At 39.2% G+C, this 25,865-nt stretch overlaps 8 protein-coding genes and 1 non-coding gene across 10 annotated transcripts; 7 read left to right on the forward strand and 2 right to left on the reverse strand.

Moving 5' to 3' along the window:
* The first annotated feature begins 4,228 nt into the window (after positions 1–4,228).
* LOC106347128 (pentatricopeptide repeat-containing protein At1g26460, mitochondrial) lies at positions 4,229–7,394 on the forward strand. The gene is made up of 6 exons (XM_013786623.3): positions 4,229–4,981; positions 5,558–5,783; positions 5,869–6,558; positions 6,649–6,786; positions 6,872–7,069; positions 7,152–7,394. Exons 1-5 carry the CDS (start codon positions 4,365–4,367, stop codon positions 7,055–7,057), a joined length of 1,857 nt encoding a protein of 618 aa, XP_013642077.1. The 5' UTR covers positions 4,229–4,364; the 3' UTR covers positions 7,058–7,069; positions 7,152–7,394.
* Positions 7,395–7,476: 82 nt separating this feature from the next.
* Positions 7,477–8,738, forward strand: LOC106347130. Its single transcript, XM_013786624.3, has 5 exons — positions 7,477–7,829; positions 7,917–7,989; positions 8,131–8,182; positions 8,273–8,342; positions 8,450–8,738. Exons 1-5 carry the CDS (start codon positions 7,713–7,715, stop codon positions 8,534–8,536), a joined length of 399 nt encoding a protein of 132 aa, XP_013642078.1. The 5' UTR covers positions 7,477–7,712; the 3' UTR covers positions 8,537–8,738.
* An 81-nt stretch (positions 8,739–8,819) lies between these two features.
* Positions 8,820–10,366, reverse strand: LOC106351525 (14-3-3-like protein GF14 iota). 2 transcript variants are annotated; one of them, XM_013791315.3, is made up of 7 exons: positions 10,208–10,366; positions 9,823–10,129; positions 9,663–9,750; positions 9,472–9,581; positions 9,235–9,383; positions 9,094–9,155; positions 8,820–9,018 (listed from the first exon to the last, which is right to left on the reverse strand). In XM_013791315.3, the coding sequence occupies exons 1-7, from the start codon at positions 10,284–10,286 to the stop codon at positions 9,013–9,015; spliced, it is 801 nt and encodes a 266-aa protein (XP_013646769.1). In that variant the 5' UTR covers positions 10,287–10,366; the 3' UTR covers positions 8,820–9,012. The 2 variants fall into 2 exon arrangements, with proteins under 2 accessions (XP_013646769.1, XP_048596571.1); XM_048740614.1 differs by lacking the exon at positions 8,820–9,018 and having other exon boundaries at positions 9,079–9,155.
* A 213-nt stretch (positions 10,367–10,579) lies between these two features.
* On the forward strand, positions 10,580–10,652 carry TRNAA-UGC. Its single transcript has one exon. It is a non-coding gene; the product is annotated as a tRNA-Ala (tRNA).
* LOC106347126 (putative pentatricopeptide repeat-containing protein At1g26500) lies at positions 10,593–12,499 on the forward strand. The gene has a single exon (XM_013786621.3). The coding sequence runs from the start codon at positions 10,729–10,731 to the stop codon at positions 12,283–12,285; it is 1,557 nt and encodes a 518-aa protein (XP_013642075.1). The 5' UTR covers positions 10,593–10,728; the 3' UTR covers positions 12,286–12,499.
* On the reverse strand, positions 12,477–14,807 carry LOC106347127 (COBW domain-containing protein 1). The gene is made up of 9 exons (XM_013786622.3): positions 14,547–14,807; positions 14,253–14,470; positions 13,967–14,081; positions 13,716–13,805; positions 13,459–13,620; positions 13,234–13,353; positions 13,048–13,158; positions 12,871–12,952; positions 12,477–12,776 (listed from the first exon to the last, which is right to left on the reverse strand). Exons 1-9 carry the CDS (start codon positions 14,682–14,684, stop codon positions 12,721–12,723), a joined length of 1,092 nt encoding a protein of 363 aa, XP_013642076.1. The 5' UTR covers positions 14,685–14,807; the 3' UTR covers positions 12,477–12,720.
* Positions 14,808–14,906: 99 nt separating this feature from the next.
* On the forward strand, positions 14,907–16,100 carry LOC106351523 (peptidyl-prolyl cis-trans isomerase NIMA-interacting 4). The gene is made up of 4 exons (XM_013791314.3): positions 14,907–15,154; positions 15,288–15,397; positions 15,645–15,787; positions 15,880–16,100. Exons 1-4 carry the CDS (start codon positions 15,019–15,021, stop codon positions 15,920–15,922), a joined length of 432 nt encoding a protein of 143 aa, XP_013646768.1. The 5' UTR covers positions 14,907–15,018; the 3' UTR covers positions 15,923–16,100.
* A 2,122-nt stretch (positions 16,101–18,222) lies between these two features.
* LOC106347125 (beta-glucosidase 40-like) lies at positions 18,223–22,993 on the forward strand. The gene is made up of 11 exons (XM_013786620.3): positions 18,223–18,596; positions 20,632–20,757; positions 20,863–20,938; positions 21,036–21,107; positions 21,251–21,338; positions 21,420–21,675; positions 21,757–21,872; positions 21,958–22,181; positions 22,283–22,314; positions 22,411–22,513; positions 22,596–22,993. The coding sequence occupies exons 1-11, from the start codon at positions 18,450–18,452 to the stop codon at positions 22,880–22,882; spliced, it is 1,527 nt and encodes a 508-aa protein (XP_013642074.2). The 5' UTR covers positions 18,223–18,449; the 3' UTR covers positions 22,883–22,993.
* A 502-nt stretch (positions 22,994–23,495) lies between these two features.
* LOC106347124 (UDP-glucose 6-dehydrogenase 1) lies at positions 23,496–25,667 on the forward strand. Its single transcript, XM_013786619.3, has 2 exons — positions 23,496–23,724; positions 24,092–25,667. The coding sequence occupies exon 2, from the start codon at positions 24,092–24,094 to the stop codon at positions 25,535–25,537; it is 1,446 nt and encodes a 481-aa protein (XP_013642073.1). The 5' UTR covers positions 23,496–23,724; the 3' UTR covers positions 25,538–25,667.
* The last annotated feature ends 198 nt before the right edge of the window (positions 25,668–25,865 follow it).

The raw sequence follows: 25,865 nt of genomic DNA on the forward strand, positions 1-25,865 counted from the left end.
TTCCCCTGTCCGTTTTTCTATAAATAAAAATGGGTTCACTCCATCCCTGTCACCCCCCAAACCCAAAAATTTTTGAGGGAAGCCTTCTGCAGCCATTAAAAATTCCCGGATAACCTGCCTCTCCTAACTACCCGTCTCTCATCAGAAATTCTCTCTCTCCTCCCCGGAGCTGCCGTCTCCTCTCTCTCTCCCCTGCCTCTCTCTTTTCTCTCTCCTCACCGCATCTCTCTCTGCTCTCTCTCTCTCTCGCCGTGAGCAGCCGCGAAGGTGGTGGTGGCCGCGTGGTGTTGTAGATCTCAGATCCCGTTTCTCACACCTCTTATTTTTAGATCCAGATCCATATCTAGGCTAAGGTGAGGTGTTCTGTCCAGATCTGTTCTATGTCCTTTTATATTTTGAATGGGTTGCTAGGATTGATTAGATCTTGTTTGTTGTTAGGATGATAGACCATATTCATCAGGACTCTCATACTGTTTAAGAACTTTACATGAACTGGTTTATGTTGAATGTGGATTGAGTGATTGGTTGATTGAAGATCTGTTGTTTGTGATTGAGAGCTAGGATGGTTAGAAAGGAAATGAAACTTAGGAACTTAAGAGAACTGTAACCGGTCTGGTTAGATGAATGTTAGGATATTCATGACTGAATGTTAATGGATTGAGTGTGACACCGAGAACGGGTGGCGTCTAAAACGGAAAGTAAGAAAGAGTCTAAGAGTTAAGGAAAAAGGGAAATGATGATTGATTGAAATACGAACCACCGAGGGACTGGTGGGAGTATGGGAATGATAGAAAAGGAATACGACCACCGAGGAACGGTGGGGAGTATGGGAAATGAATAGAAATGGAATACGAACCACCGAGGGACTGGTGGGGAGTATGGGAAAACGCGCGGCCGTAGCGTTCAAAAACGGCAAGTAAGAATAGAGGCGCCGGTAAGATTGAGTCACGCCGAGTCTTGGCGGGAAGGGGTCGTAATACACTGCAAGGGGTATGGACTACATCCAAGGGAACCGGATGCCGGGTGTACCAGGCAGGCGACCTCATAGGGATGCAGCAAGAAAAGGGGGGGTTGGTCCGCTTGAGCTGTGTAGGTCCTAGAGTTATAGGATGAATGGAGTCTTAAATAATAAACCGAACATGTGTGAATTGAGCGATGACTGAGTTCATTGCACTGCTTGTTTTGTGAAATGAATCCTTAATAGTTAGTTAAGAAATGGGTGTAGTGACTAGTCGGTTCTCGTTTCGCATTGAGCGGTATAAAAGCTCATGGGGGAGACTGGTCTAGAATCGCTTCACTGAGTATTAATACTCACCCCTCTTTTTCCCTCTCATTTTTGCAGAACTATAAGTGGAAATGTCGACGGTAAGAAAGGAAACGCACCTGAAACTCATGGGACCAGAAACGGGACACACGGAGATGTCGGAAAAGTAGACATGTGTGTCCTAAACCCCGCGCCCTGGAACCCCGGTTGGAAATGGGGAGGGACGGGTGTTTCAGGAGCTGCATAACACTTGCCATGCCGCTTTCCATTCACCTTCAGGCGAAGCTTAAGGCGAATCTTATCCGGGAGGACCGGGACACCAATTACAGAATTTGACAGAGTATGTTTCGCATTAAGTTTTTTTTGGTTCACTGCTATCAGATCGTTTATGATTTGTTTGATTTATGTTAGAGAGAAGGATCAGTTGAAGAAGAAATTGATCGCGTACGATGACTTCCCACGAAGTTCCCTTATCACTTGAACTATCTTAGCGATCAGAGATGATTAAATATTAGAGGTGTGGACATGAGCTTTTTACAAGGAAGACTCTTCTCTTGCATATATTTCTCTCTCTCGTTCTCGAGCTACTTCTCTACGTGTAGTTCACCATGACTACTCTCCCTCTACTTCCATGTTCCATATGTCCATGGGCTTCTTTCTTTTCGTGACTCCTTCTTCTCCTTTTCGTGTCTGTCTGATCGAATGCTCTGCTGTTTTCATTTGCTTAATCAAGTATCTCAGAATCTACAAATTGAACTTTTAGTGTCACATGCTCATGTAATCTCAGCAGATTCCGCAAAAGAGGAGGCTGATAAGCATTCCTTCTATTCTCAGGTTTCGTCTTACCATTAGCTAATCTTAAATCATGCTTTTTTTTTTTCTAAAAGTCTCTACGTTTCCTATCCTTAAGTACAGAGGTATTGACGGTTATGAAAGGCAAAATTTCTTTCATTACCTTTGTTTATTATGACTGCCGGAACTCAGGCTTTGTAATATTGGACGTATGATCTTCTCAAAATCTCTTTTCCAACCATTTCATATTGTGCCTATATTTTCATTTGATCATTAATGTCGAATGTATAGTTTGTCAAATCTCAACTGCATCACGTGGATGGTCTGAAAACCGTGCGAGGTTTAGATGGTCGTTTCAGACGAAAGAAAACCAGTAGCAAGTTATTACTTTGGTAAGGAACTCTAGATTTACGTTGGAGTAGTAGTAAGTGACGTTGCTTGAACATGTGAGAAAGTGAATTCATGGTCAGGTTTCAACAGGGATTTAGGCCAACTATGAGTTTTCTTAAGCTCCTATACGTTTCAGTAGGTCCCCGCATAGGTCTAAGAGTGATGGAAAATTGGTAACTAAAACGTGATAGTTCTTGATGAGGCATGCAATGGCACCCTGCTATTGGATAGTCTGGAGGAATCAAAGGTGTGGTTTGATGTGAAAATGTTTGATGGTAATGAGCTTCAAGATTCTAACAAACACGTGTACGTAGAAATAGTAACGATAATTTCATATTATTTATTTATCTGTCTTAAAATATTTTGACTATATAATAAAAAAATATTTCTTTTCCATCATGTAAATCATTAGTTTTTAAAAATGGTATAAAAATAAAAATTCAATTCAAGAAACAAAAATATATCTAAGTGAGAACATAAGTTCACTCTACTTACTCCAAATGACGGTAATATTTTTATAAAATTGTTAGTTATTGTTTTTTTACGACAATAACATAGAAATAAAAAAGAGAGTTGACATGCCGATTCAAATAACCGAATGGGAAGTACATAATCCACATGGAATATAGCTAAAGGAGAATTTATAGCACCGCGTGCAAGTAAGTTATTGGTATAGTTATTAGTATAGCTAAACTAAAATAAACATTGAGAGAAGTAAATAATTATATTTTTAAAAACATTATTCTAGCTAGAAAATATATATAATTTAAAAAAATGAATGGTAAAATAAATAGTTAAGATTATTGTAAAGATTATGAAAGTTAATACTACTTTTAGTACTGACAAAAATAGTTAATATTACTTTTAATTTACTTAATTTAAAGTAAACTAAAAATTTAAAATAAATTAATATTATTAGTTTATTATTTATTCGGCCGCCCGTAGGGCGGCTTTATCCTAGTATATTGATAAGAAAGTGTAGTTTATCATTCATTGAAAGTAAAAATGGACGCGATTAGAATACAAATAAAGGAGCATCTCTCTTTTTTTTTTCTTTTTTTTCATTTTTTTCATATTTTTGACTATACAAAAAAAACAAAAAAAAGCTCTTTATTAGTTTCTAACTTTATGGCTCCGACTGGTAACATGTAGTATAAAAATTGAATTCCAGTATGATTTGTAATTCGATATAACTTGCAGTAAAAATTATGTGGTAAAAACTGTAAGTTTATGTGGTAAGTTTTGCAGTAAAAATAAAAGTTATCATTTTATTAAAACTTATGGCTGATAACATTTTTGATGTATAAGTTGTAGTATGAGTTCTGAATAAAAGAATTGAATATATAAATTGATAAATATAATTTTTATTAATTTTTTATGGATAATTATTTTTGTGTGAATTGAAAACTTCTAATGGTTATTAAATTAGTGATCAATACATACAAATCTAATTTTAAATACCTATAAAAGTATGTATTTTAGTTCAAAATATTTTAATATTTATAATTTAGATCGCATGCAGCAATTAAAATATCATTGGAACTTCAGTATAGCTTCATTTAAAAAAAAAAATTAAGATGGCCACACATTTTTGTAAAGTAGCTATAAGTTATAGAATCAAATGTCTGAAACTAATTTAGCCATACCAAAAATATATAAATAAAAATACGGGCAGTGGTTCAGTGAAACAAAAAAGGCGGGCTGTATATAAATGGGCCGGGCTGGATCTAAACCCGTTTCTAACACTCCTGAAAATGATATCACTTTATCGAATAATTTCTGAAAATACCACTACTGTCCACGGGGGGGAAGAGATCGTCACGACCGAACTCAATCTGAAACTCAGAAAACCCTAAAACAGATAAACCCCTTTTGACCCAACTCTCAACTGCAACACCAACTAGATCCCCTTCCGACAATGTCTTCTCATCTCTTTCTCCGGTCCCGAATCTCTCTCCTCCGAACCCTCAAACCCAATCACCACGCCGCCACCAGAACCATTTCCGGTACACCGTTCCTTTCCCAAGATCCCCAGCTCGCAACCGAATCAACCGATCACGAATCCACCACGCTCCCTCCGAATCCAGCAACGGGAAGCCCTCTCTACCAGGAGAACTGGCGGAGTCCGATCCCGAACTCCCCCTCCTTCAGCCAGTCACTAGTCCCCATGGGATTCCTAAACCAAGCCCCCGCCGCCCGCATCAGGGCCCTCTCCGAGACCCTCGACATGATCTCGCTTCTCAACATGTTCGCGGACTGGACCGCGTCGCAGCGATGGTCCGACATGAAGCAGCTATTCGAGTTCTGGGTCCGGTCGCTCGACAAGAACGGGAAGCCGAACAAGCCGGATGTCAACCTTTACAATCATTACCTTAGGGCTAACTTGATGATGGGCGCTTCCCCTAGTGACATGCTCGATCTGGTTGCCATGATGGATGATTTCTCCGTGGCGCCTAATACGGCGTCGTATAATCTTGTCTTGAAGGCTATGCACCAGGCGAAAGAGACTGAGGTTGCCGAGAAGCTGCTTAACCGGTTAGATCCAACTTAATTCTTTTTTTTGTTTTTGCTCTACAATGATGCATACATTGCTGCTAAATCACTGTTCAATGAGTAATGGTTATCAACTAGTGCAAAAAGCTTTGAAATTTACATAATAATTTGTGTTTTTTTCAGTGTTCTAAAAATTGGTCTAGGCCAAATCAGTAGTAGCCGAAACGATTTTCTTAGAATCCAATTTTAAGAGTTTCAGATCGGTTTTAGTCGTCCTAGATCGGTTACAATCAGTCTAAGTCTAAGTTGGCCTAATTCTATCTAAATTGGTGTAAATCAGTTAAATCAAGTAACAATGTTAGTGTACACGTTTGTCAAATTTCATTTTTTTATATACCTAACTTTTATAACTCATCAAATTAGTTCTATAACTAAACCTAAAAAGTTAAAAAAAAATCTAGTATAAATATATAATAAATAAAAAGTAATTCATTAATGTTTAGTTCCTGCCTATGCCATGAGTAATCCGTTTAGTAGCTAGGCTTATATAAATTTAAATCGTTTAGTAACCGCCTAGCCATTTATTGAAATATTGTTTTTTTTTTTATGTACCATCAGGATGCTGATATCAGGGAAGGATGAATCTCGTCCGGATGATGAATCATATGATTTGGTTATTGGAATGATGTTTTCCAACGGGGAGAATGACAAAGCCATGCAGCTTCTGGACATCGCACTAAAATCTGGTTACATGTTGTCCACCACTGTTTTTAGCGAATGTGTGCGTAGCTGTGTTGCCAAAGGTAGGACAGATACACTTGTCTCCATCATCGAGAGGTGTAAGGTACTTACTTACTGACTACTTCTTCTTAGTTTGATGACATTCAAAGCTTTTTGCCTCATTTTTTGTTTTTTTTTTGTTTTTATAGTCTCTTGATCGGAACAAGTCCCTATGCCCTAGCTGGATACTCTGTACATACATGGCGGAAGTAGCAACTCAAGAGGATAACGGCAAACTAGCATTCTACGCGTTTGAGTTCATGTACAATTGGATCAACAGGGGAGAAATGGCTAGGCCCTCGGTTTTACTCTCTGTTGATGAAGGTTTGGTGGTATCAGCTCTCGCAACCGCTGCTAGGACTTGTAATCCGACTTTAATAGATGGATCGTGGATGATTCTGAAACGGAGCCTGCGTGGGAAAAAGGCAGCCAACCCTGCTGCTTATGTTGCGAAGATAAATGCTTATGCATCGTTGGGGAACCTGCAGAAAGCTTTCGTCGCACTTCATGAGTTTGAAAACGCATACAAGGACGCTGAAAAAGAAGTTAAGGAGGAGATGCTTTCACCTTTTACATCGTTGTACCCTCTGGTTGTGGCTTGTTCTAAAAAAGGCTTTGAGACATTGGATGAGGTATACTTCCAGCTGGAGACATTGAGTAAAGGTGATACTCCGTACAAGTCCGTAGCTGCTCTAAACTGTATAGTTCTTGGCTGCGCAAACACATGGGATCTGGATCGTGCTTACCAGACTTTTGATGCAATAAGTGCTTCTTTTGGCCTGACTCCTAATATTGATTCGTATAATGCTTTAATATATGCATTTGGAAAGGTCAAGAAGGTGCTGTTTCCATGTCTCTCTCTCTCTTTCTCTTTAGTTATTTTTATTTCCAACGAGGCCTAAAGACTCTGAGCTGGTTTGCTTTTGCAGACTCCTGAGGCTACAAGAGTATACTCTCATCTGGTTGGGGAAGGTGTTAAGCCTGATGCCCGGACGTTTTCATTGCTGGTTGATGCTCATCTTGTTAACCGGGATCCCAAATCAGCGCTGACCGTCATCGATAACATGGTAAAACCAGAACCGCTATGAGAGAAGGATGTGTGTTGTTTAACATGGCTAGGAGAAACTAATACATGCTTTTTGATTTTAACAGATCAAAGCTGGATTTGAACCTTCCAAGGAGACACTGAAGAAGCTGAGAAGGCGATGTATCAGGGAACTAGACAACGAAAACGATGAGAAGGTGGAGTCATTGGCCAAGAAGTTTCAAATAAGGATGGGATCAGAGAACCGGAGGAACATGCTTTTCAACATGGATTACTCCAGGGTTCGCGCATAATGAAGGCTAAATGTAATAATGAATCCTCAGTTTATTGTTACAGAGGGAATCATCAAATTGTGAACATCTCATCAAGTGTGTTTGGTTGTTGCAGAAGCTCTTGTTGAGGAAGGAGGGAGGTATGAGAATCTCAGGCTCATCGAATCTTTGAAGCTATGGACCGTTGCTCCGTGTTTCATTGCTGTCAGTTGCTTCATTTATAATCGTTTGAGTCCTTAAATCTGATTTTTTTTTTCCGTTACATAGCTCGTTGTTTTAGGATCAGTGGATCACTAGTCTCTCTTGCAGATGTTTTCATGCAGCATTGACCAATAAATGTCAAAAACTTTTTGGAAGATTCCTATTTTTTTTTATCTTTACAAAAAAGACCACTAAATAGTCTAATGCATGCTGTTCTGTTTCACAATCTCTTTTACTAAAGTTATCTAATACAGTAACTACCAAACCAAGCTTAACACTATTTTGTAATTCTTGAATAAATGTAATTTGTCTACTGGTATGGTTGAGAGACTGCTAAACCGGAGACAGGGCCTTGAGAATTGGCCGGCCCAATTCAGAGTCCAGGTGGGTTTCTCTGTCTCACAGATTCACAGACAGCTCTGAGAAACATTTCACCTCACTCTTTTGGGATCAAAGAGACGAAACCCTAAACAAGATGGGTGGGAGGAATGACGAAGTTGGTGGAGATAAAGAGAAAGAGGAAGAGCAAGATGACATGTCTGTGCACTCTCCCTGTAAAGCCTTACCATCCTCCGCCTCTTCTCTCTCCAAGGTTTGTCTCCCTCTCTATCTCTATCTGCTATTTACTCCTTTTGTTCTGTGATGGTAAAGGTTCCTCTGTTCTTGGATTGTGTCTCAGGAGCAGTCACAGGTTGAATTGGAGCTCACGTTATTAGAAGCTCTTGAAATCTATCCTCCCGTTAAACTCCGAGGCAAGTTCTCTCTCAAAAACCAAATCTTGTTCCTTTGTCCTAATGTGATGATCAGAAAGCATAAACCTTTACCAAAAAAAGGAATCATTTTTCCTTGTATTGAGTCGTTGACATTGATCAGTTATATGGTGTGGTTTGCAGGCATACATCGCCACTTTGTTCTTTATGGTCTGATGGAATATCTCGGCAGAAGGTTTGTTCCATACCACTTACTTTCCCTGAGTTCTACTACTTCTTGTTGATTTGTCTGGACCTTAAAGAAGTCTTTTTCTATCATCCATAGCTTTGACCGACAGTTCTCAGCGGATGAGGTTCTGCAGCTACTGGATCGTTTCTACAACATTGAGATGCTGGTGAGTAGTAATTACACCAAGCATTTGACTATTTTGATCATGCTACTTAGCTTTCGATGCTATTAATTGTGCTGATGTTTTCATTTGTTACCTCTGGATTTTATCAGAAATCAGATGATGAGGAGATTGACATTCTTAACCACGAGGAAGACTTTACCTTGCCGCCGAGTTACTTTGATAAGGAAGAACTATAAAAGAAGAAAAATGGTATTTGCTTCCTTTTTACACCTCTTTTTGTATATGGTTGGTTAGGTTTGTCCCCAGCTCTTATGATAAGTCCTATTGTATAGTATGCAGTATTAATATATAACCATCAGATGCACTACTGATCTTTTTTTACTCTGTCAAAGAGTTTAATAGAAACATGTTTTTGTCGTCTTTTCATGATGACATTTAGATCGGTTGTGTTTTGTTTGTTTGGAATGTTTAAATAATACAGTTGATTGGTCTATATATATATTGGAAATGTAAAACATATCTGATCAAATCAAATAACATAAATAGAATATTTGATATCAGTAGATTGACAACAAAAGAAAGAACAAAAAGTGTAATTAAGAAGGAAAAAAACAAGAAAGGATTGAATTCAGTTCTCAGATCTCATCTTCCTGATGAAACCAAGCTATGGAGCTTAATAGAAAGGTCTCATTCAATTTTCCAAAGCCTTTGATCAGTTCTGAAAACAAACAAAATAATATCAGCTTTTGATCCAAACAAGAACAGTCCATTCTCATTATTACAAGTCAATTACCTCAGTAGCTTCTGCAGGCTTAGCCTCTTCTTTCTTGGGTTCATCAGTCTTGGTGTCTTCTCCTGAAAAAAAAAAGAAGAAACCACATTATTCAACCATCTTGTTTTGAGCTTATCACATTTGTGTGATTCTCAGACAGACCTCCATCCTCAGGAAGATCAGAAGTCCAGAGGGTGAGGTTGTCTCTCAGGAGCTGCATGATCAAAGTGCTATCCTTGTATGACTCCTCGCTTAGTGTATCCAACTCCGCAATCGCCTCATCGAAAGCTTGCTTCGCCAAATGGCAAGCTCTGCAACAGTTAACCACATTACAAACTAAGTTGACATCTGATGGTATTTCATTTAAGTGTTGATGTTTGTTAAAAAAATGAATGAGACCTTTCAGGAGAGTTCATGATCTCATAGTAGAAAACAGAGAAGTTAAGAGCAAGGCCAAGACGAATCGGGTGTGTCGAAGGAAGCTCAGTGCTTGCAGCTTGTGTTGCAGCCTAATCAAAGTTTAAGCCTATCAAACCAAACCTCTCCTAATAACTTACAAGTATTTGAATAACAACATATTAAGATGATACCTCATAGCCTTTGAGTGACTGTTCAGAGGCTTCCTTCCTCTCTTGCTCGGTCTTAAACTCAGCCAAGTAACGGTAGTAATCTCCTTTCCTACAAACATTTCAATTCATTTTGCATTATATGATGATGATGCAAGAGAAGAGTGTTTATTTTATTTCTTACATCTTGTAATAGAAAACGGTGGCTTCTCCAGAGGTAGCGTGAGGGATGAGATGCTGATCAATGATGCTGAGAATGTCTTGACATATGTTCGCGAGCTCGTCCTCTACCTTTTGGCGATACCCCTTGATTGTTTTCACGTTTGATTCGTTGCCTTTAGACTCTTCCTTCTGCTCGATGGACGACATGATCCTCCACGAGGCCCGTCTCGCTCCGATCACGTTCTTGTAACCAACGGATAACAGATTCCTCTCCTCAACCGTCAGCTCGCTGTCCACCTTCGCCACTTTCTTCATCGTCTCAACCATCTCTGCAAGATTAAGATGCTCTGTATGAAACTCTCTGACAAATTAAGATGTTTTGACATAAGAGACAGAGATTAACGTACCGTCGTAACGCTCGGCTTGTTCGGAGAGCTTAGCCAAGTAGACGAATGTCTCTCTCTCTTTGTCGGATCCTGACGACATTTTTTGTCACGATGATGTGTCGGAAACAGAGTTCTTGATTTCTGTTTGGGTTGGGTTTTTTTTTTTGTCTTCTTGTGATTTTCCTCTGGTGAGAGATAAATAAATAAATAAAAGAATAAAATGATTGGAAGAGAAAGGAGGGAAGAAATTGAAGATGGTATCGCGAATGGCGGAAGAAGACTGAATCTCAACCTTCAGTTTCGTGGTGCCTACTAACTAACTTAACGAACTTTTCGCTCCCTTACGATCTCATAATTTGTATATTTATTTATGAACGTAAATATAAATCAAAAGGGGATGTAACTCAAATGGTAGAGCGCTCGCTTTGCATGCGAGAGGCACGGGGTTCGATCCCCCGCATCTCCAAGTTTTTTCTTTATGCTTCCGTTAACCCTAATTTTCTTTTAATTAATATATTTACTTTCCTTTTGTCGGAAAAGTCATGAGCATCGTCGTCGTTCCTTGTCGGAGGATGATTAACATCAGAAACCAAACTCGGCGATTCTTACTCCTCCACCGTCGATTCACTACCGAGTTAACTCAACTTCGAACCACCATCACTCCAGTAAACGAAGACCATCTCCTCCGCGTCTGCACAATCCTCTACCAACAACAAAACTCCCCCGATTCACGACTCGTCTCCAAACTCTCCTCCACCGAGTTTCAACTCACACACGACTTCTTCCTCCAAGTCTGCAACAACTTCCCCCTCTCATGGCGCCCGGTCCACCGCTTCTTCCTCTACTCGCAGACCCACCACCCAGACTTCTCCCACACCTCCGTCACTTCCAACAAGATCCTCGGAATCGTCGGGAAATCAAGAAACATGGACCTTTTCTGGGAATTTGCTCAAGAAACCGGGAAGCGAGGATTAGCCAACGACAAGACGTTTCGCGTCGTGCTGCAAACGCTCGCTTCCGCTAGAGAGATGAAGAAATGCGTCAGCTTTTTCCATCTGATGAACGGGTTTGGATACAGTTACAATGTCACAACGCTGAACAGAGCGGTGGAGACTCTGTGTAAGGAGAAGCTTGTTGAAGAAGCTAAGTATGTGGTTGCTAAGCTGAGAGATTGTATCGAGCCTGACGAGGTGACTTACAGGACGATGATTGAAGGTTTTTGTGATGTTGGTGATTTGGTTGAAGCTGCAAAGGTTTGGAATTTGATGATGGATGAAGGGTTTGAAGTGGATGTTCAAGCTGGGAAGAAGATTATGGAGACGCTTTTGAAGAAGAACCAGTTCGATGAAGCTTCCAAGGTCTTTTACGTGATGGTGTCGAAACGAGGTGAGGGTTTGGATGTGTCTTTCTACAGGGTTATGATTGATTGGTTGTGTAAAAACGGAAGGGTTGATACTGCCCGTAAACTGTTCGATGAAATGCGTGAGAGAGAGATTCAGGTGGATAACTTAACTTGGGCGTCGATAATCTACGGGCTATTAGCTAAACGAAGAGTTGCAGAGGCTTACAAGACGGTTGAGGCGATTGAGAATCCGGATATTAGTATCTATCATGCTTTGATCAAAGGGTTGGTGAAGATTAAACGGGCGAGCGAAGCAACAGAGGTTTTCAGGATGATGATACAAAGAGGATGCGAGCCGATAATGCACACGTATCTTATGTTGCTGCAAGGGCATTTAGGGAGAAGAGGAAGGAAAGGACCAGACCCGTTGGTGAATTTCGATACTATATTCGTTGGAGGGATGGTTAAGGCGGGGAAACGGTTGGAAGCTACTAAGTATATTGAGAGGACGTTGAAGAGAGGGGTTGAAGTTCCTAGATTTGATTATAGCAAGTTCTTGCATTGTTATTCTAATGAGGAAGGTGTGGTGATGTTTGAAGAGATGGCTAAGAAACTTAGAGAAGTGGGTTTGTTTGATTTGGCGGATATATTCCAGAGATATGGAGAGAAAATGACTACGAGAGAGAGAAGGAGGAATAGAGAAGAAACATCCCCTGTTTTGCCTCCTTTGCCTTACCGATGTCCAGTGCCAACCTAACCCTAGTTTCTACCGCATCACCGTCTACTGAGTCTGCACGGTACCAGTTTGTTCTACCAGTTGATTAATAGAGGCACGAAGATGCTAATATAGAATAATCGCAACGTGGTTTGTTCATGAAGAAAGATTTAGTAGTGCATTGCTTGTTACCTTGTAGAAGAAGGGAAATAAACTGTAGATGTTTTTGTTGAGTTGTTCAAAATTTGATTGAAAATGAATGTGGCACAGAAGCTAATGTAGTACATTCCAAAATACAATATCGATAAAACAGCATCAACTATAAGATTCTACTGTAAAACTACACTCGGATGGTAAAATTACAATATTCAAAAACCCCAAACCAGCTGTTGATACTAAAGAGCTTCGTACCAGATCGGTAAAAACCAAAATGGTTTACGTCATCTGGTTTTGCACTGCAATATCTAAGGTTTTTCTTCAGGGTCTGCACTCTCTTAACCCGATTTTAAGAGCTTCTTCGTCCAGTTTGTGTCCTGCACATGTTTCAGTAACATGAATCAGCAAGCAGAGAGAAGTTTTGGTAGCAATAATGTTAACTACAATGCAAAAAGGAGATCTGATTCTGACCTATAAACACTATTTTGTTCACTCTATTATCTTCTTCACTCCATTTTCGCGCTGGAACTATCTCATAAATCTCTTTAACGGCCTGCGCATATTCAATAACATGGAGGCAATGTGAAGAAGCACTTTCCGGGTGGTCACAAGACCTTTTGCTCATGTTTCATTGCATGACTATATTACCTGCAAAATATGCATCTGGTCTGAGTTTTGAATGTTTAATACAGCCTTGCAACGATATACATCCATATCCAATTTCTTGTCCCACAGAATTTCCTCAAGCCATAAACGAACCTGTAAAACGAAGAACAAGGAGGTGTGTAACGAAGATTTAACCACTAGTCAAATAATGTTCCATGAGTTTGCTACCTTATGGAGATTAATAGGTTGAGGTTCACTGATGCATAGAGTCCTCACTCCACTATCGTGAAGATCCGTTGTCGTTAATGATTTATTTGCCTCTAGCAGGGATTCAAGCCGACTAACATGCTAAATGCAGCAGTATAGAAGGAAAGAAAGGTTCAATTGTTGTAGTCAAAAGAATAAATAGTACTCAAACGTGTACACAGAGAAGATAAGTTTATGAGACTTAACGGTTGAATCATATGCTTGGCAGTCTAATATGTTGGACAAATCAACTTGGCATCTGACAGAACGGATGACATTGGCGAGGGAATTGATGGAATGAATCTCCTTCTCCAGTTCATCAGATTCCTCTGGAGAAATCAAGTCAACCTTGTTCATTATCACCGTGTCCTACAAAACGAATTAAGAATCCAGTTCATGATGAGGTTAGATGTACGATGCAGTAGGCAAAAAGTCTCTTATTTGTTGCGTCACAAGAGGGTTACCGCAAATGCTATTTGGTTAAAAGCCTCAGGAAATGAGGATGAGTCACGGCGCTCATTGAGCTGAAACCGAAGGTTCTTTGCATCCACGACCTGTTCAAGCAGCTAAGTCAGTAAAGGCACTAGGAACAAGATGCCTAAGCAATATATTACTAGAACAAGAGAGAACTATAAACTGTGTTATGTATTACAATTCATCTGCGGTGTGTATAAGATGATAGGAGAAGTATAAAGAGCAGCTTCAAGATACTCACAGTAACAATGCAGTCAAGCTTGACTTCTGATTCTAGCTGGTCGTCCAGCCAAAGAATAGAAGCCAGAGGAGCCGGATTTGCTAAACCTGTTGTCTCCAGCAGTATATGATCAAGCCTGCACGCGCGAAATCAAAAGCAAAGAACGTCTAGTAAACCAAACAGGAGTTATTTTCTCCAAAATGCAAGTGACTATACTTCAACTTCATTTCACCTATATGCCTACCATCTGAATCTTAGAACTTTAGGGACAAGGATCATTAATTAAAATAAAGATATGATTATGAACCTGTCTTTCCTCTGAACAAGCTGCTCGAGAGCTTGAACAAGACTGTGCTTGACAGTGCAGCAAATACAGCCATTAGCAAGCTCGACCCATTCTTCAACAAGGGCACCTCCTTCACCTTCGTTGATCATAGCCCTCTCAACTCCAATCTCTTCCCCAAACTCATTCAGAATCACGGCTATTTTCTTCCCGTGTTTCCCGTTCAGAATATAGTTCACAAGCTGCCCAAATCAATTCGCATAACAGTTAAACTTCCACACGTAAATCAATCAAAGAAGGGGATTTCTCATTGCTTACGGTGGACTTTCCGGCGCCGAGATAGCCAGTGATGACAGTGACACCGACGGAAACAGCGTCGCTTGATTCCTCCGCGGAGAGAGTGGGAATATCAGGTTGGATTTGAACAGCCATCGGTGGTTCTTCATCGTCCGCCATTTTTCTCTCTTCTGCAGAGACGCCGTCAAAAGACTCTCTTTCTTGTTCGCCAGAGTTTTATAAAACTCATATCAGCTCCGTTTAGTCAGTTCGGTTTAGCCGGTTTGATTCGATTTAGTGCCGTTTGGCTTAGTTCGTTCAATTAAAATCTAATCCACTCCTCGTAAATGGGCCGAGCCCATATCAATAAATGGGTTATCTCTCTCTCTCTCTCTCTCTCTCGCTCTTTAGGGTTTAGGGCTTTTAGGGTTTACAAGACGTGTGTGTGTGTCATGTTAAAACTGATGCCGATAATAAAGTGCCTAATACTTGTGTTGTTTATAGTGTAGAGTAGATGGGGAAAGACGCAAAAGGTGGAGGGAAGGGTAAGGGAAAGCAAGCAAGCGGCAGTGATGAAGCTGCTGCCTCCAAGGGTAAAGGCAAATCTGGAAAAGCCGCTGATGGTCTCGGAACCTGCACTTATGTTAAAGGTGTTTTTTTTTCTGTTCATTTCTGTCTCTAATACTTGTCTTCTTGTGTGTTATTTTACAAAACTTGAGACATGTGTAGTAAAAATAGCATAGAAATGTTGTCGTGAACGCTGCAATGGTTTTGTTTTTTCAGCGAGACACGTTTTGTGTGAAAAGCAAGGGAAGATCAACGAGGCATACAAAAAGTTGCAAGATGGTTGGTTGAGCAATGGAGACAAGGTTCCTCCTGCTGAGTTTGCAAAGGTTAAAATTCCTTAATTTGCTCTCCTTTTTTTATTGGTAATGAATTAAAACATCTAATCCTAGAGAGTGCAAGTATCATCTATAGCTTTAACATGTACATAACAGCTGAACACACATTTCAACACCTCATAGTTCATTGATCTTTAGAGACCTGCGAGATTCATTTTTCGGTTAGCTATATGTTCATAGTTGTTGTGTGGTGAGGAATCTCAAACAAGGATTTGTTTTGGGTTGGAACCTATGTCAGATTGCAGCAGAGTACTCAGAGTGCCCATCAGGGAAAAAAGGAGGAGATCTTGGATGGTTCCCTAGAGGAAAGATGGCAGGTCCCTTCCAAGATGTTGCCTTCAACACACCTGTTGGTGTCACCAGTGCTCCTTTCAAATCTACGTATGTCTACATCCTCTCTCTCTCTCTCTCTTCTTTCATATCTGATTTGTTTTGGTGCTATATTTAGTTGATGATGAATGAGATGATTGCAGGCACGGATACCACATCATCCTGTCTGAAGGAAGGAAGAATTGACAGATTACACATCTGCTATGCTCTGCTCTTGTGGAAGTCACTTGCTAGTTGTTTACTGTAACCTATATATAAAAAAAAAACTCAGCCTTTGTTGTTCTGGTTAAAATGTTTGCTTCAAATTGTTAACAAATCTTCTCTGTCGTTTTGAATAATGAATTTCTTAAAGGCTATTATATTCTTTTGCGGTGTTGTTTCTCACAAAGCTATCATATCTAGCTCGTCATTTGCTTAACGAAGAAACGATCATATTCACACCAGTGACATCTACCATAAACGGTGGACATCGACCATAAACGGTGGTAGCTTAAGGTTATTGGCTTTGGGAATATCTGTTTCAGGTCGTAAGAAAAATATATGGTTTTAGGCCCTACCAGTTCCGGAATCTCTGAAAGTAATGTATATAAATATGAAAGGTAAAAGCTAAAACAAATGCATAGGAATGTGAACACAAGTGTGTAAATGGATAAAACTAGAAAGAAAAAAAGGTGTTGGAGATCGTTGAATTTGTTAGTGTGAATCTAACAAAACGCATATAAAAGTGATTATAAAGTGCACATATAATTGCGCAACTCCCCATTCCTCCATCCAACTTTGTTTGTTTATTCGATTTTTGTAGAAAGCAATAATTCGATTACGTGTGTCACCTTGTGAAGTATTTTCAAAACAAGCATATTCAATGACTTCACAAGCCACTTGTAAATATTCCCACTTGTGAATTCATTTATATTCACATAAGTGTAGTTACTGCACACATATATGCATAACCACGCCAAAAAAAAGAAAGAAAGAAAGAAAGGAACAGAGAAACGGAATGGTGCTTATCATCATCATAGGAAGTAGGAACTAACTAGACTACTAGAGCATCGCAATGCGTGTGATTGGTAAATGACTTCGCACCAAAAAAAATATTATTTCTTTGTATAGAAATAAAAAGAGTACAGAAGAAAAAGAGCAAAATGGGAACAAGTTGTGAGTGTGATATAATAAGAGAGGGGCCACAACACAACCGCAAATTTATCAGTAGCAGCAGCAGCTTTCGTCATAAATTGCTACCCCTTTATTGGCGGTTTCTTATAGTCTTTTCATCCACATTATGTTATTAAGAGATTAAGCATGAAATCGTGGGATTCCAAGGAGCTAATCTAATTTATTTAAAATTCTTTATATACAAAACAAAACAAAACAAAAATTGTTCTTGTTTATAAACATACTACAAATCAAATATCAAATACTTACCATGGTTCGAAAAATGCATACAGTGACCTATTTTTATGTTTATAACTCAATTATGTTAAGAAATTAATGTTTTGTCATAAGTTGTTCCATACTAGTCAACAACATATCCTTGTCGTCTTGATAACCAATATATACCTCAACAAAATAGCATAACAGAAAGCAAAAAGCAGAAACAGAAGAGATGTAAAATTGGTTGCATAATTAATTTCGAATACATCATATATATATGCACTTTATATCCGAAATTTTAAATTTTTTTTAAACTTTATATAAATATATTTCTAAGTTACTATTTTGTTTTTCCTATAGTGGTTGATGAAGTTGACTAAAACTCTGACATAAGTATATGATTTATAATTAACATCTGATTTTTTTATCCACATAAATCACTGCTTTTTTACATAAAATATAATTTACTTTTCATGTATTTTTGTCTACTTTATGTATTTGTTTTCTTCTCAAAATATTTTTAATGTATTATTTTTTTTTCTTGGTTTCATAAATTTCAATTTGAAAAATACTAATCGACGTTTATTTATTTTTTGAAACAATATTAATCGGCATTTGATCCGAAGATTTCATATAGTGACTTTCTAATGATTGTTAAAATTATTAAATTCTAATGTTATTGGTTAATGGATTCTAACATTTTTACTCAAATCTAGTGTTATTGATTTTGTAATTATTTAATGACTTACAAAGTCTCTTGTTATTCAAAAAAAATTGGTTTTTAATTATTCTATAATTCTATCAAATCTAGTGTTATTAGAACTTAAATTCTAAACAATTTTACTCATACAACAAAACTTCACAAATCTTGCATATTACCTCAAGATTCTTAAATCAGTATACTAGTATATTTTGATAAACTTTTTCAATATGAAAAACCCTTTACAACTCTTTAAAAATTTAACAAATATCTTGATTCTTACAATCAACCAACTCTACATAAATTCTACTCCCACTAACCCCTCCTATATATTTGTTTTCTTCTCAAAATAGTTTTAATGTATTGATTTTTTTCTTAGTTTCATAAATTTCAATAGGCATTTATTTTTATTTATTTTTTTGAATATTAATCGGCATTTGATCCGAAGATTTCATATCTCTCACCTTTACATCCTATATATAGCATCCACTTCATAGCATTTTCCTCACTCGCATTCCTCTTTTTTCTTTCTTTATCCTTGATTCGTCTCTCTTCTTCCTCATACAAAATAGAAAAGAGTTTCCTTCCGATCTACACTACACATAAATATATGTAACTGGAGACGAAAAGACTAAAGCAGAGATGGGTTCAAGGAGATTAATCATGGTGATGGGGATGGTAATGGTGGTGGTGATGATGATGGATACGAGATGCGTATGTGCTCAGGATATCTCCAGAGGCAGTTTTCCAAAGGGCTTTGTCTTCGGAACTGCTTCTTCTGCTTTTCAGGTCCCCTCGCCTCTCCACTCTCTTTATTTTTCTATTTATTAATTTAATTATTTCTTTGTTTATCTATTGTGTATGAGCTATTTATCTTTTCCTTTTAAGTGTTAAGAAATCTGAAAAAAAAATTTGTCCACGACCAGAAATAAGGCCATCATCAGAACATATACGTTCCCCATGTGATATGTTTTGTTCTTCCAACATCGAGTGTTAGATAAGTAGTTGTATCTGTTCTTGAAATATGATCCATAGATAAATACACGAATGATTGTGTGACGCGTAAACAAGACCACATACGTTCATGAGTCACGGGGCATTCAATATACTTCCTGCTCCTTTTCTTGTGGGTTCTGTTTTTTTTTTCCCAAAAGTTTAGGTCTTTTCATACAACGACCCATTCTTTTACACATTTTCACAATAATATTTTCCCTTTTCTTTTTTTTTTGATCACAAACTTACTTTCATTCATACTCAAACTTCATCACTACAATAGATAGAGGGAATTATCCATCCTCTTTGGCCATAAACATAGCATACAATACATAAATAAACTAAACAAGATAGGTCTTCAATCGAAGATGACAGCGAATTCAAGACGGTGCTTGAATGCGTCGAGGGAAACTTTCCGACAAAGTCGAACAGCGGAAGAATAGTCACATAGTGTGACGTTAAGGTCCAGATCTCATCAACGAGAAAAACCGAAGTAATCTCGATTGCATCTTCAGGTCCCGTGGAGACCGCTACGCAAGATAACAAAACGATGAGGAAACTGAAGCAGACGCTGAGCAACGAGACCAAGGAAACTCCTCTTTCTATGGAAAGAAGATATGGTGGTAACAGTTTCTCCTCAAAGGAGGAGTATGATCGAATGAGGACCGAGCCCGGTAAACCCTCGGGTAACTTTTTCCAACAGGAAAAGTCTAAGCTTGTACTACACGGAGGAGGGAATCCCGTAAATCCACCGGAATTCTCTGCGTAACTGACCCAATCACCAAACGACATAACATGTCGAATCAAATTTTCTTCTATAGATCTGGATCCTTGCAGGTAAATTGTTGAGCTAACAGGTTCAAAACTACAGATGGGCCAAGCCCAAATATAAAAAGATATCACCTTGATAAGTGCTGTCAGCATGGGCCGGATTACGAAGGATTTGGGCCGTTCGTCGGCGCCATGAAAGAGGTCGCCGGTAGAGCTTCGCCGGAGCGGAAGCGAACCGCCGTTCGTGAAGCTTCTAGATCTGACGCCGGTTTGAAGAATAGGAGCAACCCGCGGTGGTTTGTGGGACTCAAGTCTTGCCTGAGACCAGGGGTTTGAGTTCGTCGTCTGATATCGACGCTTTGATAACAATTGAACGGCTTGGACATAGTGCACACTGTGACTTGTCTGACGGCGAACAGAAGGAGATACGTCGGCCTTTGAATCCGAAGACCGAAGAATTGCGGTGGCGAGAGAATCCTCTCGACTCATCGCTGGAGTAAAGATTAGTCGGAAGGAAAGGACCACCGGAAGAAGCACAACAAAGAGTCCCCGTCTTCGTCGTAACGTCTGTCGAGTTCGCCTTCCTCCCACCATCCAATTAACACGAGCAAATAAACAATACATAGAACAGTGAAACAGGACCACGAGAGCGAGGGAGACGAGTAGCTTTGTCGAGAAGGCCCAGCGCCGGCGAGATGCGCCGTTGCCGGCGCCGAGGTGAATAGATCTGGTTTGTGCCTCGAGCACCGTGTCTGGGAGAGTCTTAGGTTTCGCTTTTTTTAACTTGGATTGGGTTTATTTCAATATTTTCCCTTTTCTTTTTCCCTCAATTCCAGCATAACCTGCAAGTCAAGTAAAACCAAAGTCTTTGCTTGTGTCTTCCTACCTAACCAAGCACATCCAATTAATGTTTCAATTACTAACGTTAGTGCATTTTTCTAGCTGGAATTTCGGATTCAGTGTTTAGAATATACCCAAAATGAAAATGAACATAATAATGGACAAAGCCTTGTAAGTTGTAATAAAGAAATAAAATTACTGATATCAATAATTGGTGCAGCACGAGGGAGCAGTAAAGGAAGAAGGAAGAGGTCCAACGATATGGGACACATTCTCCCACGCTTTTGGTAAAATCACTGATTTTAGCAACGCTGATATTGCTGTTGATCAGTACCACCGTTACGAGGTAACCCTAGTTTATACTATCAACAAACATTTGAATAAGTATACATTTCCAAAAGAAACGCAAGTAATTAGTTTTGATTAAAATTATAAAAAATGGCGAGTGCAGGAAGATGTACAACTCATGAAGAACATGGGCATGGACGCTTATAGATTTTCCATCTCGTGGGCACGCATCTTCCCAAGTACCACTATACATATCTTTGAAAGTTTTAGTACTATTTGAGATGACTCTTGATGGATCTATTGCTAATGATGATTAATATTATGTGTTGTTTACAGATGGCGTGGGACAAATAAACGAAGCCGGAATCGATCACTACAACAAACTCATAAATGCTTTACTTGCTAAAGGTATTTATTTATTTGTATCTTTTTGTTGCATGTTTGTAAGGGTCCAACCTAGTCATCTAGTGAACATCAATCATTGAATACGTTTTTTATAAAATTGCTTTTGGTTGAATTTCACAAGTATTATTAAAACAAAACAATTGTAGGGATCGAGCCATACGTGACGTTATACCATTGGGACCTTCCTCAGGCACTCCATGATCGATACCTCGGTTGGCTAAACCCACAAATCATGTAACCTTATCCCATACAAAAATCCCACATAAAACTACTACATACACAGAGAAGAATCTTATGGTTTTATTGTTTTGGCAGAAATGATTTTGCAGCCTATGCAGAGGTTTGTTTCCAGAGATTTGGAGATAGAGTAAAACACTGGATCACATTCAATGAGCCACACACATTCGCTATACAAGGTTATGACGTTGGTCTACAAGCTCCAGGCCGTTGCACTATTCTTTTTAAGCTTACTTGTCGCTCTGGAAACTCATCCACCGAGCCTTACATCGTTGGTCACAATGTTCTTCTCACTCACGCCACCGTATCCGATATCTATAGGAAAAAGTATAAGGTAAGTCAATACTACATTGAAAACATTATATTATACGAAAGTTTAATTAAGATATACAATTCTGATGTATACATGTGATAGGCAAAACAAGGAGGTTCATTAGGGATAGCGTTTGATGTGATGTGGTATGAACCGGAGTCAAACAAGACAGAGGACATTGAAGCTGCACAAAGAGCTCAAGACTTTCAACTTGGCTGGTAAGCTTCAACAAAGCTATAAACTAATCCATAACGCAACCGCCGTTAATTAATTAAAAAGTGATATGTCTTAATACGATGTTAGGTTTTTGGATCCGTTGATGTTTGGGGACTACCCGAGTTCGATGAGAAGCAGAGTTGGAAGCAGATTGCCAGTATTCACGGGATCTCAGTCTGCTCTGATGAAGGGTTCACTAGATTTTGTAGGGATTAATCATTACACAACGTACTACGCAAGGAACAATGACACCAATCTCATTGGCACTCTCTTACACGACGCCGTTTCTGATTCTGGAACCGTCACTCTACGTAAGAAATGCACACTTGCCTCTCACTTAAAGTTAAAAGTTAAAACCATAGTTATGAGTATCTACTACCACTTCATTGATAATCTTTGTTTTCAATTTCAGCTTTCAAGGGTCTGAACGCAATAGGAGACAGAGTAAGTAAATATTATTATCATTAGTAACTCTAGTTAATTAATTAATATCTAAAAAATTTGTAAGCTGGTGTTAATTTCTGTTGATGTTGTGGACAGGCTAGTTCGATATGGTTGTACATAGTGCCTAGAGGGATGAGAAGCTTGATGAACTACGTCAAGCAACGATATGGAAACCCACCAGTCTTTATCACTGAAAATGGTAAAGCACACACATCCTTAAACCCTCTAGATCCACGAGAAAGAGACTTGTGATGATGATGATTGTTTGTGTTTTGTTGTAGGAATGGACGATTCAAACAACGTTCTAATCTCAAGAGAAGAAGCTCTCAAGGATGCGAAGAGAATCAAGTACCATCATGACTATCTTTCTAGCTTACAAGCAGCGATTAAAGAGGATGGATGCAATGTGAAAGGGTACTTTGCGTGGTCGCTGTTGGACAATTGGGAATGGGCGGCTGGTTACAGTTCAAGATTTGGTCTCTACTTCGTTGATTATAGAGACAAGCTCAAAAGATACCCTAAGGACTCTGTTCGTTGGTTCACTTCTTTCTTGAACTCCACTTCTTGATATGTTATACATAACTATATGTTGTTAGTCATGGATTTCGATTTATAAGAAAAACATTAAGCACAAGAAAACCATTGGAGGTTAGTTTGTCAATGATACAGTTTCAAATTATACTGAAATGTCCTGCTATATTCTATTCTAATGATGAAAGAAAAATGAGAATATATAAATGATGTACTACAATAGAATCGATGGTCTCAATTTAATTCACATGTATTCAAAATTTTGTTTTGAAAAAAATAGATCCAAAAAAATTGAATGCTCCACTTGCATGTATTCATCATCAACGATGATTAGAAACAAAAAAAAATTAACTAAGTACATTTAATATATGCAGAGAGAATACCGCAATGAATTAAATTGAAAACGAAGTTGCTTAAATTTGGCATCCACAAATTCCTATTAGAAGGCTCATCTTAAAAAAAAAGTAAAATTAAATGGGTTTTACCCTTAAAGCATTAAAATCTAAGTTTTATTTTCTTTGAAATTTTGAAGATTATATACAAAAAGTTATAATAAGTGTATACTAGTAATCTTTGAGATATGGTCAAAATCTGTAACCAAATTATGGTAAAACACAATAATTGAATGAAGAGATAAAAGCGTGTGGAGATTTTTTTTGGAGAAATAAATTAAAAGTTAGAAGTGTGCAAGTCAAGTGGCTCTCTCTCTGTGTGTGTGAGTGTATTTATAACTCATCATAAGATATCTCCTCTGCCATTACAATCGTCTCCACCGCAGCAATCTCCTTTTGCTTTTCTCTCTCATTTTCTCCACCGTAACCCTCTCTCTCTCTCTCTCGCTAGTTCACTCTCAAGTCTCGTAGTAAGAGTATCTGCAAGGTAAAGTTCTCAACTTTTTGTTTTTTATCTGCTCATTCGCCTGTTCTTGTCGTAATTTGAATCGATAGATCATTCATTTTTTTAAAAAATATGGGCTTTGCGATCGTACAAGCGTAGAAAATGATCTCTTTCTTTGATCAGACCAACCAAAACTGTTCGTGTCGCATTGCGTTAGTTTTGTCCAAACACGTGTGAATTTTATAACTTAAAAGCTTGTTCTGCTGTGATCTTCTTTCAAATCGATAGATCTGAGCTTATAAAGTGTTTGCTTTAATGCAGATTCATTACCCAATTCATTTTATTTATTTAGATTACGTGTTTACTTGCGTATTATTTGTTAAAAGTTTTACTCTTTTGTATGGTGAAGATGGTGAAGATATGCTGCATCGGCGCCGGCTACGTGGGCGGTCCAACCATGGCCGTGATGGCTCTCAAGTGCCCCGAGATCGAAGTATCCGTCGTCGACATCTCCGAGCCAAGGATCAACGCTTGGAACAGCGACAAGCTTCCCATCTACGAGCCAGGCCTGGACGACGTGGTCAAACAATGCAGAGGCAGAAACCTCTTCTTCAGCACAGACGTGGAGAGACACGTCTTCGAGAGCGACATCGTCTTCGTCTCGGTCAACACTCCTACAAAAACACAAGGCCTCGGCGCCGGCAAAGCTGCTGACCTCACTTACTGGGAGAGCGCTGCTCGTATGATCGCTGACGTCTCCAAGTCCAGCAAAATCGTCGTTGAGAAGTCCACAGTCCCTGTCAGAACAGCGGAGGCTATTGAGAAGATACTGACGCATAACAGCAAGGGGATAGAGTTTCAGATTCTGTCCAACCCTGAGTTTCTCGCTGAGGGGACTGCGGTTAAGGATCTCTATAACCCGGACCGTGTGCTAATCGGTGGGAGGGGTAATGCAGCTGGGGAAAAAGCTGTTCAAGCTTTGAGAGATGTGTATGCTCATTGGGTTCCAGTGGAACGCATCATCTGCACTAACCTCTGGTCAGCTGAGCTATCCAAGCTCGCGGCAAACGCGTTTTTAGCTCAGAGGATATCATCTATCAACGCAATGTCTGCTCTATGCGAAGCCACAGGAGCTGATGTGACACAAGTCGCTCATGCGGTTGGTACAGATACTAGAATCGGCCCCAAGTTCTTGAACGCGAGTGTTGGCTTCGGTGGATCTTGTTTCCAAAAGGACATCCTCAATCTTATTTATATTTGTGAGTGCAACGGCTTGCCAGAAGCAGCTAACTACTGGAAACAAGTCATCAAGGTGAACGACTATCAGAAAACCCGGTTCGCGAACCGGGTTGTTTCCTCGATGTTCAACACCGTATCAGGCAAGAAAGTAGCGATACTCGGTTTTGCGTTCAAGAAAGACACGGGGGACACTAGAGAGACGCCAGCCATCGATGTCTGCAACAGATTGGTCGCTGACAAGGCCAAACTGAGCATATACGACCCGCAGGCTCTTGAAGAACAGATCAGGAAAGATCTTTTTATGGCTAGGTTTGACTGGGACCATCCGGTTTCTCTTCAGCAGATCAAAGCTGAAGGTATGTTGGAGCAAGTGAGCGTCGTCTCGGATGCTTACGAGGCGACCAAAGACGCGCATGGGATTTGTGTTTTGACCGAGTGGGATGAGTTTAAGTCGTTGGACTTCGAGAGGATCTTTGAGAGTATGCGTAAGCCTGCTTTTGTGTTTGATGGTAGGAATGTTGTTGATGCAGTGAAGCTGCGTGAGATTGGGTTTATTGTTTACTCCATTGGTAAGCCGCTTGATTCATGGCTCAAGAACATGCCTTCTGTGGCATGAAGGAGACAACTTCTTGTTCCCATATAATATAGTATTGAGTTTCCTTCTGATTCCTAAACCTTGTTGTAACATCTGAATCTGGCCTAAGTTAGAAGAGTATATGATGAATACAAAATTTTATATTTATATATAGTAAAATCTGCCCAAGTTGTTCATAGTAAAATCCTCCTAAAATGTAACAAATCTTATGCTTCCATGTTTATTCCACATCGGGTTTAATTGTTCACTGGAAACATATAGGGTGAAAAGTCTGAATATTACAAAATAATAAGGACTGGAGAGAAAAAGGTTTAAGTTTGTGGTCCAGCTGATTTTCAGGGGTATTTTT

Source organism: Brassica napus, chromosome A9 (genome assembly GCF_020379485.1).
Source record: "Brassica napus cultivar Da-Ae chromosome A9, Da-Ae, whole genome shotgun sequence".
Taxonomy (NCBI): domain Eukaryota; kingdom Viridiplantae; phylum Streptophyta; class Magnoliopsida; order Brassicales; family Brassicaceae; genus Brassica; species Brassica napus.

Excerpts from the sequence above, each read along its gene's own strand:
- LOC106347128 (XM_013786623.3), top strand. The coding sequence starts at position 4,365 with ATGTCTTCTCATCTCTTTCTCCGGTCCCGAATCTCTCTCCTCCGAACC. Across the intron at positions 5,784-5,868 it reads CCATCATCGAGAGGTGTAAG|TCTCTTGATCGGAACAAGTC; the intron begins GTACTTACTTAC and ends TTGTTTTTATAG. Across the intron at positions 6,559-6,648 it reads CATTTGGAAAGGTCAAGAAG|ACTCCTGAGGCTACAAGAGT; the intron begins GTGCTGTTTCCA and ends TTGCTTTTGCAG.
- LOC106347130 (XM_013786624.3), top strand. The coding sequence starts at position 7,713 with ATGGGTGGGAGGAATGACGAAGTTGGTGGAGATAAAGAGAAAGAGGAA. Across the intron at positions 7,990-8,130 it reads TCCTCCCGTTAAACTCCGAG|GCATACATCGCCACTTTGTT; the intron begins GCAAGTTCTCTC and ends TGTGGTTTGCAG. Across the intron at positions 8,183-8,272 it reads ATGGAATATCTCGGCAGAAG|CTTTGACCGACAGTTCTCAG; the intron begins GTTTGTTCCATA and ends TATCATCCATAG.
- LOC106351525 (XM_048740614.1), bottom strand. The coding sequence starts at position 10,286 with ATGTCGTCAGGATCCGACAAAGAGAGAGAGACATTCGTCTACTTGGCT. Across the intron at positions 10,130-10,207 it reads ACAAGCCGAGCGTTACGACG|AGATGGTTGAGACGATGAAG; the intron begins GTACGTTAATCT and ends TTAATCTTGCAG. Across the intron at positions 9,156-9,234 it reads TGATCTTCCTGAGGATGGAG|GAGAAGACACCAAGACTGAT; the intron begins GTCTGTCTGAGA and ends TTTTTTTTTCAG.
- LOC106347126 (XM_013786621.3), top strand. The coding sequence starts at position 10,729 with ATGAGCATCGTCGTCGTTCCTTGTCGGAGGATGATTAACATCAGAAAC.
- LOC106347127 (XM_013786622.3), bottom strand. The coding sequence starts at position 14,684 with ATGGCGGACGATGAAGAACCACCGATGGCTGTTCAAATCCAACCTGAT. Across the intron at positions 13,354-13,458 it reads GCCAAGCATATGATTCAACC|CATGTTAGTCGGCTTGAATC; the intron begins GTTAAGTCTCAT and ends TGCTGCATTTAG. Across the intron at positions 12,953-13,047 it reads ACCAGATGCATATTTTGCAG|GCCGTTAAAGAGATTTATGA; the intron begins GTAATATAGTCA and ends GAATATGCGCAG.
- LOC106351523 (XM_013791314.3), top strand. The coding sequence starts at position 15,019 with ATGGGGAAAGACGCAAAAGGTGGAGGGAAGGGTAAGGGAAAGCAAGCA. Across the intron at positions 15,155-15,287 it reads AACCTGCACTTATGTTAAAG|CGAGACACGTTTTGTGTGAA; the intron begins GTGTTTTTTTTT and ends TTGTTTTTTCAG. Across the intron at positions 15,398-15,644 it reads CTCCTGCTGAGTTTGCAAAG|ATTGCAGCAGAGTACTCAGA; the intron begins GTTAAAATTCCT and ends AACCTATGTCAG.
- LOC106347125 (XM_013786620.3), top strand. The coding sequence starts at position 18,450 with ATGGGTTCAAGGAGATTAATCATGGTGATGGGGATGGTAATGGTGGTG. Across the intron at positions 20,939-21,035 it reads GTGGGCACGCATCTTCCCAA|ATGGCGTGGGACAAATAAAC; the intron begins GTACCACTATAC and ends TGTTGTTTACAG. Across the intron at positions 21,873-21,957 it reads CAAGACTTTCAACTTGGCTG|GTTTTTGGATCCGTTGATGT; the intron begins GTAAGCTTCAAC and ends ATACGATGTTAG.
- LOC106347124 (XM_013786619.3), top strand. The coding sequence starts at position 24,092 with ATGGTGAAGATATGCTGCATCGGCGCCGGCTACGTGGGCGGTCCAACC.